The sequence below is a fragment of the Ictidomys tridecemlineatus genome, chromosome 14 (genome assembly GCF_052094955.1).
Source record: "Ictidomys tridecemlineatus isolate mIctTri1 chromosome 14, mIctTri1.hap1, whole genome shotgun sequence".
Classification (NCBI taxonomy): Eukaryota; Metazoa; Chordata; class Mammalia; order Rodentia; family Sciuridae; genus Ictidomys; species Ictidomys tridecemlineatus.
This window is the reverse complement of record NC_135490.1, coordinates 8,314,843-8,327,234: the sequence shown is the minus strand read 5'-3', so window position 1 is coordinate 8,327,234 and position 12,392 is coordinate 8,314,843. Positions and strand designations below refer to the sequence as shown.

Here is a 12,392-nt window from a genome sequence, read left to right as displayed (position 1 = left end):
TTTCTGTGGGACAAGGGCTAATGCTGCACGACCCAGGGGTGCTGTTTGCATACTGACTGGTGTGTGCCACCGTGCTGGAGCCGGGTAGGGGACAGCTGGCTTAGCACTAAGCCTACACCCTGGAGCTGGGTAGGGGATAGCTGGCTTAGCACTAAGCAGCTATCTGGAAGGTAGAGACCCAGGATTCTGATTCCTGGGACCTCCTAACATCCCAGGAAGTCACCCAGGCTTCTCCTTCACTCCAACAGTCATTTCCTGAAGTGGAGGTGAAGTCAACTTCCGTCTTTATCACCGTCAGGACCCAGGGAGAAAAGTCCCCAGCTGGGACCCTCCTCCCCACAAGCCCAGCACTATACCTGAGATATTCCAGCAGGTGCAGCTTGTCTGTCTTGGTGACCACTAGGGCAACGTCCCTGCAGAAGCCTCGCTGGCAGGCTTTGATGCTCTCATTCAGAAGGTCTTCATGGGCTCTCCCTCCAGAAACTCTTTCTATGTCGCTGATCACCCAGATCGCTGAGCACTTATCGATGGTCTGTGGAACATGCCCACAGCAGGGGTCAGAGCATGAATGTGGCTTGGTTCTGGAGGATGATTCCTTGGGGATCACCTGTGTCCACTCCCCAGACACCCTGCCTCCTGTCCTGTCTCTCACGCACACCTCCCTCCTCCCTCTGCACCAGCCAGCCAGAGCTGCATGCAGGTCTCTGCTCTTTAGCTCTCGGGGCCTCTGCACTTGCCACAACTTCTGCTTAGCCTCCATTCACCCTTCAGGGCCACTCGGGACCACGGCAGATGGGCTGGTTGCCTCTCCCCAGCATCCTAGACCACCTGGACTTGCCTGCCATAGTTCCTCTCAGACAGTTACTGTGCAGGGCCAGCTCTGCCCCCAATAAGGAAAGGGGCTGTCTGTACCCTTCATCTTGGAATCCACATCACCCCCAAGCACCGTGTTTGGCCATTACCAGAGCTTTGCAGATGTCTGTGGTATGGTTGAGTGACAGAATTCAAGAAATAAGTCCTCTCATCCCAAATCTGTCACTCACTTGCTTCATCTCAATTGTCCTCTAAGGAAAATGCAGTGCATCTATGCATCTACCCCAAACCTGTCTGTCACCTGCATCTTCAGTATGAGGTTTGATGGTCTCTGCATGTCTAGCATATGGCCACCATGTGGCAGCAGGAAGCCAGGCACTTTAGGATTATAAATTGCAAAGGAAAGGAACACATGATACCACATCATAATAGCATAAATGCTACTTTATTAAATGTGCAACTCTCATGTGACAAGCCAATGTGGGTTGCCTCTGATGCTTCTCTTGTTGTATTGCTTCTCTTATCTCCATATAAATGAAAAGTTGAGCCAACTCAGGGATCAAGACAAGACAGTACTTTGCACATAAAGCTATGATAAGTTTGTGAATTGATAATTAAATCATTATTTTGCTTTATGGCAGTGGTTTTAAACTAGTGGAGATTTTGTGCCCTACAGGATATCTGGCAATGTGGGCATTGCATATGTTGAGCAAGCACTCTACAAGTGAGCCACATCCCCAGCGCTGGAGACACTTTTAATTGTGACAACATGGGGTAATAGTGGGTAAAGGCTAAATGTCCTGCATGCCCACGCAGCACCCTGTGACAAAGAGTAATCTAGCTCCAAAAGACTCAAAATTGAGATACATTAACCTGCAGCAGGGAGTTTCAAATTCATCTTGCCCATGACCACACAGCTAGTGAGTGGCAGAATTTGAAGTGGAGAGCGTGTTTCCTAACTTCCAGCTGGGGCACAACCTGCCACCGTCTCCTCGCAGGACGTCCCCTCTATCCACTTCCTTTAACACCAAGCAGTTCCAGCATCCTTCCCTTGGGTCCGTAGCCAGCTCAGAGTCAGTGGGTTGGAAAGAATCCCAACACATGAACTTGTTTTTAAAACAACTTCTCTGGTGGAATTCAGAGTGGGGGACTTGGAGACCTCATGTGCTCAATACACCCTACCCTGGGTCCACAGCCTCTTGGCTCTATAGATTGTTGCTTTAGAAGCTTAGGTTTTATGAGTTAGACAAACCCTTGAACTAGAGAGAAGAAGACAGACCCTTCGAGATAAAGACTACTTAGGACCCTGTGACTATGGATTCCAGCCCTTACCTATTTGTGAATTGTCTTTCATTTAAACAAGAGAAATAAAACCAATCACTGCCCCCTCCCATTTCACAAACTATAGTCAATTTAGAGAGTTTTGGGCTCAGCATCCATGCAGGGCAGCAACCATCCAATCAGGTGAGGAAGATAAAGGACACCAGCTGGTGAGGAAGATAAAGGACACCTTGGAGCAGGCTCTCTTGACCCTTGCATTCCCTGTGGTTCTGATAAACCACGGGTGCTTACTAAGTGTACGTTCACATGAAAACAAAAAAAAAGGCTGTGATCTGAGACAGAATTTGAAGTGGAGAATTTGAAGAGGAGAGCACATTAACTGGGGGGCTTACACCAAGCTCCCAACTGCCAGGATCGATAAAGTCAGAGCCATGAGAGACACACACACACACACACACACACAAATCTTATCTATAGAACAAGACCAACTGGACTCAGTAGTGGGTGCGATGGTACCTGCCACCCCCACTTCCATCTCCCCATGATGAATGGGCCTCGGAGGGGTTAGGTGACAGGCTGAAAGTACCCAGTTGTAGATGGCAGACCAAGGATGTCTGAATTGGTGATGGTTTTTAGGGAAGGCAAAGCTGGTAGCCAGAGAGATGTGTCCCTGTGCTCTCCTCTCCCTGAACAGGGAACTCTTCAGAAACTCCTTATGAGAAGCCATCATGAAACCGCAGGAATGCAGGGGAGCCCCGGCCAAGCAGAGCACCCTGGGAACCATCTCCCACTCCAGCCAACCTCCTCAGAGCGCCTCTCCAGCCAGATCTGTGGGCTGTGATGAGCGGCCAACGTATCTGACCACACCCCATCCAGGGAAAGGGCCTCATGGCCTCCAGTTCACTTGTCATCTGCCTGCTGTGTGCTTTACCTCTTCTAAGAGACTCCAAGGCCCTCGTGGGAAGGCTCTGCTTCTCCTTCAATCTCGTTATAGTTTGCTTTCAACGTGTAAGTTGTAAGCACCATACATGTTTGTGCAAAATACACAAGCAATACAGGAGTATGAGTAAAGAGTGACAGTAGACACAGAAACTGTCTGTAGCTGGAGGGGTGCATCCTCCCAGAAGGGCAGGCCCTACTGTCTGCTGTTCACTTTAAACATTACAGACACACATGTAGACAGCCCTGCATGTCCATGAGTTCCGCAACCAAGGACTCAAATACCTATGGAGGGAAAATATTCTAAAAAACTGTGGCAGGTATGGTGGTGCACAACAGATGTGGAGGCAGAGGTAGGAGGATTTGAGGCCAGACGGTTTGAGGCCAGCCTAAACAACTTAAGGAGGCCTAGTCTCCCCCCAACAAAAAAAAAAGGGCTGGGGGTGTAGCTCATGGGTAGATCACTCCTAGTTTTAATCCCTAGTACCAAAAATATATACATATATATATATATATATATATATATATATATATATATATATATATACATCTTTACTGAATCTGAATGTGTCATTTTCTTGTCATTATTCCCTAAAACAATACAACAACTATTTGTATTAACATTGTATAGTACTATAAGTCATCTGGAGATGATTTAAAGTATATGACAGATGTGCGTAGATTATGTGAAAGTATTACACCATCTGATATGAGGAACTTGGAGCATCTGAGGAGTCTGGTGTCCACGGGGCATCCTGGAACCAACCCCCATGGACCCTGAGGGATGAGCATATGCGATTCTTAATGTAATAGGTCATTCTCTGAGTTCTCGTTCGTGGAGAGAACTGTAGAATAGAGTAAGAGTTAAGAGCAGAAGCCCCCCAGGGCTAAAATATCTGTTATGGGTGCAATTTACTTCACTTAGAACAGTGCCTAGCACAGAATAAATGCTCAGTAAATGTCCGCTGTCATTATTAGCCATGATCTTTGCCTCCTCTGGCTTAGTGTACGGCATGTGTGTGATAATAAATGAACAACGAGATACCTCGGAACACCTCAACCTCTGGTCACTGGGTATGAATTGCTAATTGCCCTCAAGGCTCTGTTGGTTCTCACATCTGGAGGTGACTGAGCATTGCATTGCTGGGAACCGAGCTCCAACCCGAGCCTTTGGTGGAAGGAATGGACCTCCATCCAGACCATCGCCTTCCACCACAGCTGGCTGCACTAGGGATGGACACCTAATCTGGAGAGAATTAATCCATCAGCTGGCCAGTAACCTATCAGACTTTTCCTCTAAGAAATTTGAGCAAAAAGACATAAAGACAGTGCTAAGCCCATGAACTTCAAGGTCATTTAGAGACAGGGGTAGGGTGGACATTTTTGGCAATGTGGATCCTAATGACTAAGAAAACTGAGAGAGAAGCGGGTCTTTGTGAAGAGCCGTGGGAAGGGAGGCAGTCGGAGGTGGCCAGGCAGAGAATGACAGAGAACAGCTACTTCAACCCTGATGGGTGTTCCTGAGGCCAGAGCGTATCTCCTGAGGTCCTCCGGTGTCCTTTCCATGACTCCTCCTGATCTGGTATTGCTTTAGCTGGTTTCTGTCCCTCATCAACGTGGCCGCAGCCTCTAGGTCTTCCATGAGCAGCTGTTGGGCCTTGCACCCGCTGCACTCTCTCTCTACCCCACTCTGTCTTGGATTACTCTGCTTACTCTGAGGTCTTTCTATGGCTGACTGTCCACAGACCATATAAAGTAGAATTTAATCCCAGTGAACTCATAAAATTCTCTAAGTTGGAAGTAGAAAAAAAATTTTTTTTTTTTGGCTTAGAAAGGATGGAGGAGGTGAGGGAAGAGGAAAGAAGCTCAATGAGAGAGAATCACCTTTTTCCACATCTCATCCCTCTTGCTGTTGAAGTCGCCTGTGCCTGGAATGTCCACCAGCACCACTCCTTCCGGAATCAGCGAGGATTTGGGGAGAGTCACTTCCACGTGTTTGATCAAGGGCCAGATTCGGGTTTCAGCTGATTCTCCGTCCACGTCTCTCCTCTGAGTCCGGATGTAGGGGTCCAGCTTGATGGACAGTTCTCCTGCCTGAGAAGGAAGGTCACAGTCACACACCAGCGTGCTCCCAGCTCTTTTCTCCTGGGTCAACTGGACACAGGTCTGTTGAAGGCCTGGCCAATGGATGTCAGGAGGCCCGTCGTCTGCTCTGCAAGGGCTTTGAAAGGTTTCATTCATTTGATTTCCAATGTGCCCATCAACTGCTTAAAATATTCTGACAGACTCATACATATTACACTTTCATTATAATACAAAAAAAATCTAAGGAAATTTAAATTCGTAAATATCTAAGTAGCATTAAATATTTAAGGATTTGTTTGTTAATCAGGGGATAATTGAACATTGGATGTTAGGATGTACATAAGCAACCATTCTTATTTTGTGCAAAAATCACCAGGTTTCTAAATAGAATAACAATACTTTAAGGATGAATTTTAACAAGAAAAACTAGGTTTTTAAATGCACAACTTGAATAAACTAAGTGTTGCTCCCACAAATATTTTGTTTTAATATGGAAATTAAATTTTAAAAAGTTCACATAGCACCACCCTGAGTTTTCGTCTGCTGCCTGGGGAGGCAGTGGAGGAGGATGGGTCTAAGCCAATCAGGACAAGCCTGCTTCTTGCCTCTTGTCGGTCTCCCTTCAGTTAGGAAAGACCACACGGCTCCCTTCTACATAATGAAATCAACACACAAATTTGTTGAGGGTGTTTCTGGGGAAGATTTTATTTCCTGATGAAAGGGGAGATATGGTAGGTGCCAGATTTTCCAACTTCTTCCCACAAGGCTAGCTGTGAAGTCTGGCACTGACTTCAGTAGTGACCTTAGGACCACAAGGCAGTGAGTGTGATGAAGGCCAAGAACTCTGCAGGGAAGCTGACCTGACACTGCGGAGCCTCTCCATCAACCCAGGACCCAGCTGCCCCCAGACTGCTTACATGAGAAGATGAATAAACCCCTATAAGTTTAAGCTATCCTATATCTTTATCATTTGCAGCTAAATAGTATCCTTAGTTAATCCTTAACTAACTATAAACGGTATTTTCTCTGCATAAAACCTCCTCCATTCCGATGCTAAAAATTTCTATTCAACAGCCAGAAAAGATAACTTGGGTCATGAATAACTCTGAATCAGGCATCAATTTGTTTCTAATAAAAACACTGTACCTCAGGTAAGTCCTCTAAATGGACTCACTGCTATATTTAAGATCCGTGATAAAATGAAGACAGCAAATCCTGAAGCTACCTACCTCTTCTGCCTTGAGGGTGATGACTCTGGAGGTGGGAATCTTCCCTTTGGGCTTTGCCCTCAGTAGCTCCTCATAGTTCTTTCTTTCTGCCCCAGTTCCATAGACCATCCTTAGCTTCCAGATGGCCTCCTCCACTGCGCCGTCCCCATCCCAGGGGTCCACCTCTTCCCCGCCTGGCTCCTCTGCACTGTGCAGGAGTTTAGTCAAGTTCTTCAGCTCCTCTTTCCACTCCTGCCAAGGCAGAGCAGGGATACACCCTTGGTGACACAGGAACAGGAGGAGCCATGCTACCCCATGCAGGGTCCAGGCTGCATCATCAGGACATCTCAGATCAGCTACCACGCCCCCCTGGCTGTGTGGATGAGGAAACAGGGCCCCAAGGGGAAATGGCTGGCCCCAAGTGCCACAGGAGCAGAACCCATCTCACTCCACTGAGCTTTCTCATTCCACAATACGGTCTTTCCACTCAACAAAAGCATGAGCTGTGTATGCAAGGGATGTGAGACAGTGAGAAGGGAGAAAGAAGGAACAGAGAGGAGGAAGAGGGAAGGAAGGCAGGGAGGGGGGAGGAAGGATGGGAGGGAAGAGGACGGGGGACACACTTGCCTGGTCAGAGAGAAGGTGGATTTTGGCCTCATACTGCTCACAGCAGCCCGAGCGCACTTGGACAATACAAGAAGTGCAAATGCTTTCTCCAGACACGGGCAGAAACATTGCCTGCTGGATGATGGCATTGATCAGGGAGCTCTTCCCAGCCCCAGTGCTTCCAAATAAGCCAATGTAGATCGGATCCAATGATGGCTTTTCAATCAAGGCAAGAAGCCTGTTTCTGTATTAATTATAAAATGCACATTTTCATGATCATCCAGGTGTAGTGGGGAGACCATCAGAACAGAATGCAAGGAACTGAGTTCTAATCCTGAGCAAGTCACTGCATCCTTAAAATCTCTACTCTCTCCTTGGTCAAAGGGAAATGTTATTCACCATTTGCCTCACAGAGTTGGCCTGGGTGGGGGTGCGGGCATGAAACTATGCAAAAATACTTGGTAAATATAATTCTATACAGATGTGAGGCACCTTGTTTGTGTTCAATAGAAATTACACATTCTTGTCCCTAATAAAACTGACGCAGAGGCAAAGCAGTATTATGGCAACCCAGAGTCTTACTGTGTAGTGGCACCCCCTTCTCCACAGAAAATCTTAACTAAGCTTCTCTAGTATAGTAGTTTGTAGAAGTGTGTTTGCAAATGCAAAATGTGATAAAAAAAATAAAATAAAATTTAAAAAAGACAGATCCTTTAATAAGGCCTCTGGCCTTGAGCTGGAGCCTCACAGAGATGTTTACAATTTCTAGGATAAGAGAAGTTACCAACTGGGCTCCATGGTAACAGCTGGCAGGAGAGGGAAGAAAGGGGAGAAGAAGCTCTCCCCTTCTCAGGGGTTGTTCTTGAAGGGTCAACTTGCCCAGTACAGTGAAAGAAAAAGCTGCTTTTATGTGATCTTCTGCAGACTGTGAACTTCTGAGCCCCTCCCCTTACATGCTGGGTATAAAACTCTGAAACCACCTGAACTTGGGGTTCGGGGGATTGACTGATGTCAGCAAAAGCTTTGCCCTCTGAACCTGGCTATAGCCAAATAAACCTGATTCCTGTTCCTTCTTTGGTGTCTTGCCTCATCTGTTCTCTGCAACAACTGAGCAGGAGAGATTGTAGCTTAGGCACCTCTCAAGCGCCTCACATCAGTTCCCCGAGTATAGTGTGGGGCACAGGCTCAGAGTCACATAGCCTGGGTCGGGTTCAGGCCCTTTCTCTTACCAACAGTTTGAGTTTACTCAGTTTACTCAGTGCATCAACCTCTCTGAGCCTCAATTTCAGTAAAATGGGAAGATCAAAATAGCTCTCCTCTTTATAGGGTGTGAGCTTTAACATATGTAAGATACTTGGCAAATCACTGACAACAGGGACAACACAATGAATGGCAACTATCAGTGGTAATGATAATGGCCCCCAGCTTCAGAAACTCCCGGGTTTCTCTGCTTAGTTTCTACCTGAAAACTTCTTTCTGTTGAGTGGGAGAAGGCACCCGAGCCTCCTAAGGAAAGGCATCAGCGCCTGAGTCGAGGGTGTGGGTTTCGACTCACATGAGATACTTGACTCCGTTAGGAATGCTGTCATCTAAGAAGACACACTGGAGAAGTTTCTGGTAAGTGTTGCTCAAAACCCTTCTGGTCCGTGACTCCAATTTCTCATCTGGAATCAATAGAAATGAATTACCTGGGATGCGCCTGGCAGGGATCGAGTATTAGGTCTCCAAAGGAGGAGTCTGCTGAATATTGCAGAGAAAGGGAAAGAAATGAAATGAAAAGCCATTTAAACTAGAGAGCAAGAGAGCGACCGTGGGAGATTATCACTTGATGGAGATGGCAGCGCCAATTCCGACAACTCCAGAGGGCCAGCCTCTCTGCAACTCCTAATCAGAAGCCATCTCAGGCTTTGCCATGGGTTTTAGCACCTCCTAGACTCTTTTCTCCTGTGGCCATAAAATGACCAAAATGTAAGAACACCATCCAAACCCCCACTAAAGCACCAAATTAACCATTTTCTCGGCCTTTGTTCTAATCAGAAAGAGATTATTTTTATACTATCACCCCCTCTTCCAGAGCAATCTGGAGATAAGCTTTCAGATGACACATCTTCATTTGAAGACTTTTCACACTTCTCTGAGCTTTTGAACACAGTTGGGAAGGACAGAGCCGGGTTAAACAAGGTACACCACAGTTTTATAAACTCACATTCCTTAAGAGCGCACTGTTCTGCTGACTGAAGGGCTCGGAATCGCTGGCCTGGGCCCGACCGGCGTCTTTTCTTCATTGGTTCTTTAAATACATCGTCTTCAGCTAGAGGGGAGCAGAGGTTACGCAGTTATAGGTATGGGGCGGGGCATCTTTGCCTCACCTCACTCACGGCACAGGCTCTGAGGGCTAAGAGAGGACCTCTACCAGCAGCTCCTTCTGCCCATAAGCTCATTTGGAACAGGATACTGTGGCTCACCCCATTTGGTTCCTATTTCTGACCCAGGGTTTTATATTATTATTATTTTTATTTGATCCCAAAATGTAGCATCCAACATTATCTCCCCGCATGAAAAACATCAATTTGGAGGTTTTCAGAAACCAAAGTGGCTAGACATTCTTTACCAAATATCAAGTTTTAGGAAATCAACCCACTGTGGAGAGAAAATCCCAAGGCAAGGCTAAGTGTGGGTGAAGCCTTTTCAGACTAAGAAAGAAATTGATCAGAAGCAGAATGTGTGGGGGGGGATCATGGGCCATGTACCCAGGATAAATAATCCCCTGAGCAGCAGCTTCTTAATCTGTAAAATGAAAGAACTGATAAAAATGTGTTAGAGGAGCTTTGGATGGTGCTCTACAACATGGGTGCCTTTGAGAGGGAACATTTTCCCCTTCTTCACCTGGAGACATTAGCAGCTGCCTCTTCCACAGTCAAGAACAGACACAACAAGAGGCAAAGCTTTGTAGTTAAATCTTTGTCGTTCTGCAGACTAGCTCACTCAAGGTTTTCCCCTTGGTTACAGGTGTGAGGTTGGTAGGGCCCATAACCCCAAAGAAAGTTTAATCAAAAAGTTGTGTGTATGTGTGAGAGTGGCGGGGAGGGTTAAAAAACACCTCGGTGGTGGTGTTCACCTGGTTAGAAAGGGGACAGAGTTGTTTGTAATTATCCTAACCCAGTGCTTCTGGGACTGGCTTGTGCCTTAGAAAAAAGCTATGGGAAGAACTGGAAGACTTGATCCCGAAGAGACACCACACTCTAAGCTTATATAAAGAGGGCTGAGGCTCCAAAACTGAATGTCACCTACAAAGGCCATTTTCCCTAAAGAACTCCACTGTTCTGCTGTGGAATGCAGCCACATCAGAAGGCCCAGCCTCAGTCCGAGGTTCCAGATGTAGGTCTCCTGGACAGCTCAGGCAGCTTCCACTGTTCAACCTTGCAAATTCCAGCACCCATTCTGCTCACACCCCACAGAGTATTCTAGCACAGAGCCACATACCAAATACTGTCCCTCTGCCACCTCCTGCTCAGGAAGGGACTGTTGAAAGAGCTTGTAGTTTAGACCTTGTACCTCAGACATCTCGCTTCAAGACTAAGCTTAACTGGAAGAATTCGCCCTGGCTCAGGTTAAGGACGGCATTAGAACTAAATACCAAGTGGTTGCTGGCTTGGAGGCTGGAGAGGAAGAGGCAGAGAAGAAAAGAGCATGCTGTTCAGGCACCTGGGCCAGCTGCAGGCTGAACAGCACAGTGCCAGAAAGTCCCCTCCACCTGTGTGGGAAAGAATGTAAAATGATATCCAATTTGTAACTTGGGGACTCTTTTGTGTAAGCAATGTTTCCTAGTCTCTTATCCACATGTGACAAGTGATAAGCCCATATATTCAGGGCTCTTATTTCAACTCTGTAGTGACTGGCAATTAATCTGATAACAGACTGGAAGCTTATTTATCAACTAAAGCAAGGTTAAGAAGTAGATAAAATAGCAGAGTTTAAAACTCTTTTTTTTTTTTAAATTTTCAAAGTGAAAAACTGCCTAGGAAGGAGAAAGTCTTGCATCTCGGACTCACAGTATTTGCTTGGATAGTATTTCCATATTGAATTATAACTTGAAATGTATTGGCCCGAACTTAGATCACAGCTCTTATTATTCCCTTTAATTGCTCAGGCACGCATTTGTGTTTTCCTACATTCTATATAGAGTTATCCTAGGAAAGATAGTAGAAGGGGAGGGAGACAGGACCAGGAAAAAAACAAAAACAAACAAAAAAACCTACTGCTGCTGTTGCTTCTGTCTACCACAAGGTGTCACATTTGAAAAGTGATCCCCAACAGTCCAACGCGAGATGCAGATTCATTGTTGCTCCAAACCATTGCCAGAGGCCTTCAGGATCTTCCAAGCAAAATGATCCCACTCCTCAATACTAAGCTCAACCAAGCGGATCCCCAAGTTCGTTCTGTTTCAGGCTCAGCCATGCTTCAGGTGCTAGCCACTACCCTGCTGACCCAGAGGCTTTGCTTTCCTTTCCCCTAAGCTAATTCTTTCCACAGGAAGGAAAAAGCATTTCTCCATACATCTCAAAATACAAAGGACTATAATCCCCATTTTCTGCACATGGAGGTTACTTCCCTGCCATCTTCTAGGAAAAGCTCTTCATCAGTCCTCTGCATGAGAGAGGTGACAGGATTCACCCTCCAAAGTGACCTTATAGGCTACATCTCTGCTTCTAAGGAAAGCTACCAACATCATTCCAAGGGCCCTACCTTTTCTGCTGCAAGAGAGGCTATCTTCAGAGGGTCTTAAAAGAAGGTTCTGTAACCTTTTTTGTAAAAAAAAAAAAAAAAAAAAAAAAAAGGTAGAAAACCCCACAACTGAATTGCCAAACAGTTCACTTCATTATGAATAGGCTATTTTAGTTATTGTTGAAATAAGGGGCATTCATTCACTATTAAAACTTGACATGAGAAAGCGGCATCTGACTGAAGAGCAATTAGAGACGATTAGATGCAGTCTCATCCATTACCTTTAACCAGGCAACAGCAGTCTGTTCCTGTGGCTTCATCCGGGGACACCACTGCAGGTGTATTACCTGGGTGTGGCCTGGGCTCTGTTTCTGCCATCTCTTATTACGTGAAATCCTGCTTTTGTCACTTGGAAGAACCGATCTAAAAGGACATACAAAGTACAAGGGGAAAAGCAGCAGACATTAAAAATAGAAAAAGTGGAAACTAAGAATATATAGATCTGTCTATGCTTTGTTTTCCTCACTGGATTCCAAGCTCCGAAAAAGCAGCGTCCATTCTATCTTTGAATACCTCATGACACTAGTGCCAATGACTTTCGTCTTAAATATGACAAAGGTTGATATGGGATCATTAGTTTTCCTTCATACTTGTATCTTTGGAAGTTTAAGCTGTGATCTTTAAGACAGCCCACTCTGAATCAAGAATGAACCTCTGGAGGCTGGAAATGTGCAG

At 45.9% G+C, this 12,392-nt stretch overlaps 1 protein-coding gene across 6 annotated transcripts in view; it reads right to left on the bottom strand.

Annotated features, from left to right (window-relative positions):
• Nuggc (nuclear GTPase, germinal center associated) overlaps positions 1-12,392 on the bottom strand; it is a 47,709-nt gene that overhangs the window by 25,874 nt on the left and 9,443 nt on the right. For all 6 annotated transcript variants that reach the window (XR_013430182.1, XM_078030835.1, XM_078030834.1 and 3 more), the window contains exons 2-8: positions 11,939-12,080; positions 9,139-9,243; positions 8,488-8,596; positions 6,954-7,176; positions 6,348-6,578; positions 4,918-5,127; positions 357-532 (exon numbers count right to left, since the gene is read on the bottom strand). Coding sequence is in view for 5 of the 6 variants with exons in the window: in XM_078030835.1 (XP_077886961.1) it covers positions 357-532; positions 4,918-5,127; positions 6,348-6,578; positions 6,954-7,176; positions 8,488-8,596; positions 9,139-9,243; positions 11,939-12,035 (1,151 nt within the window). In the remaining variant the exon portion in view is untranslated. The remainder of the gene's footprint in view (positions 1-356; positions 533-4,917; positions 5,128-6,347; positions 6,579-6,953; positions 7,177-8,487; positions 8,597-9,138; positions 9,244-11,938; positions 12,081-12,392) is intronic.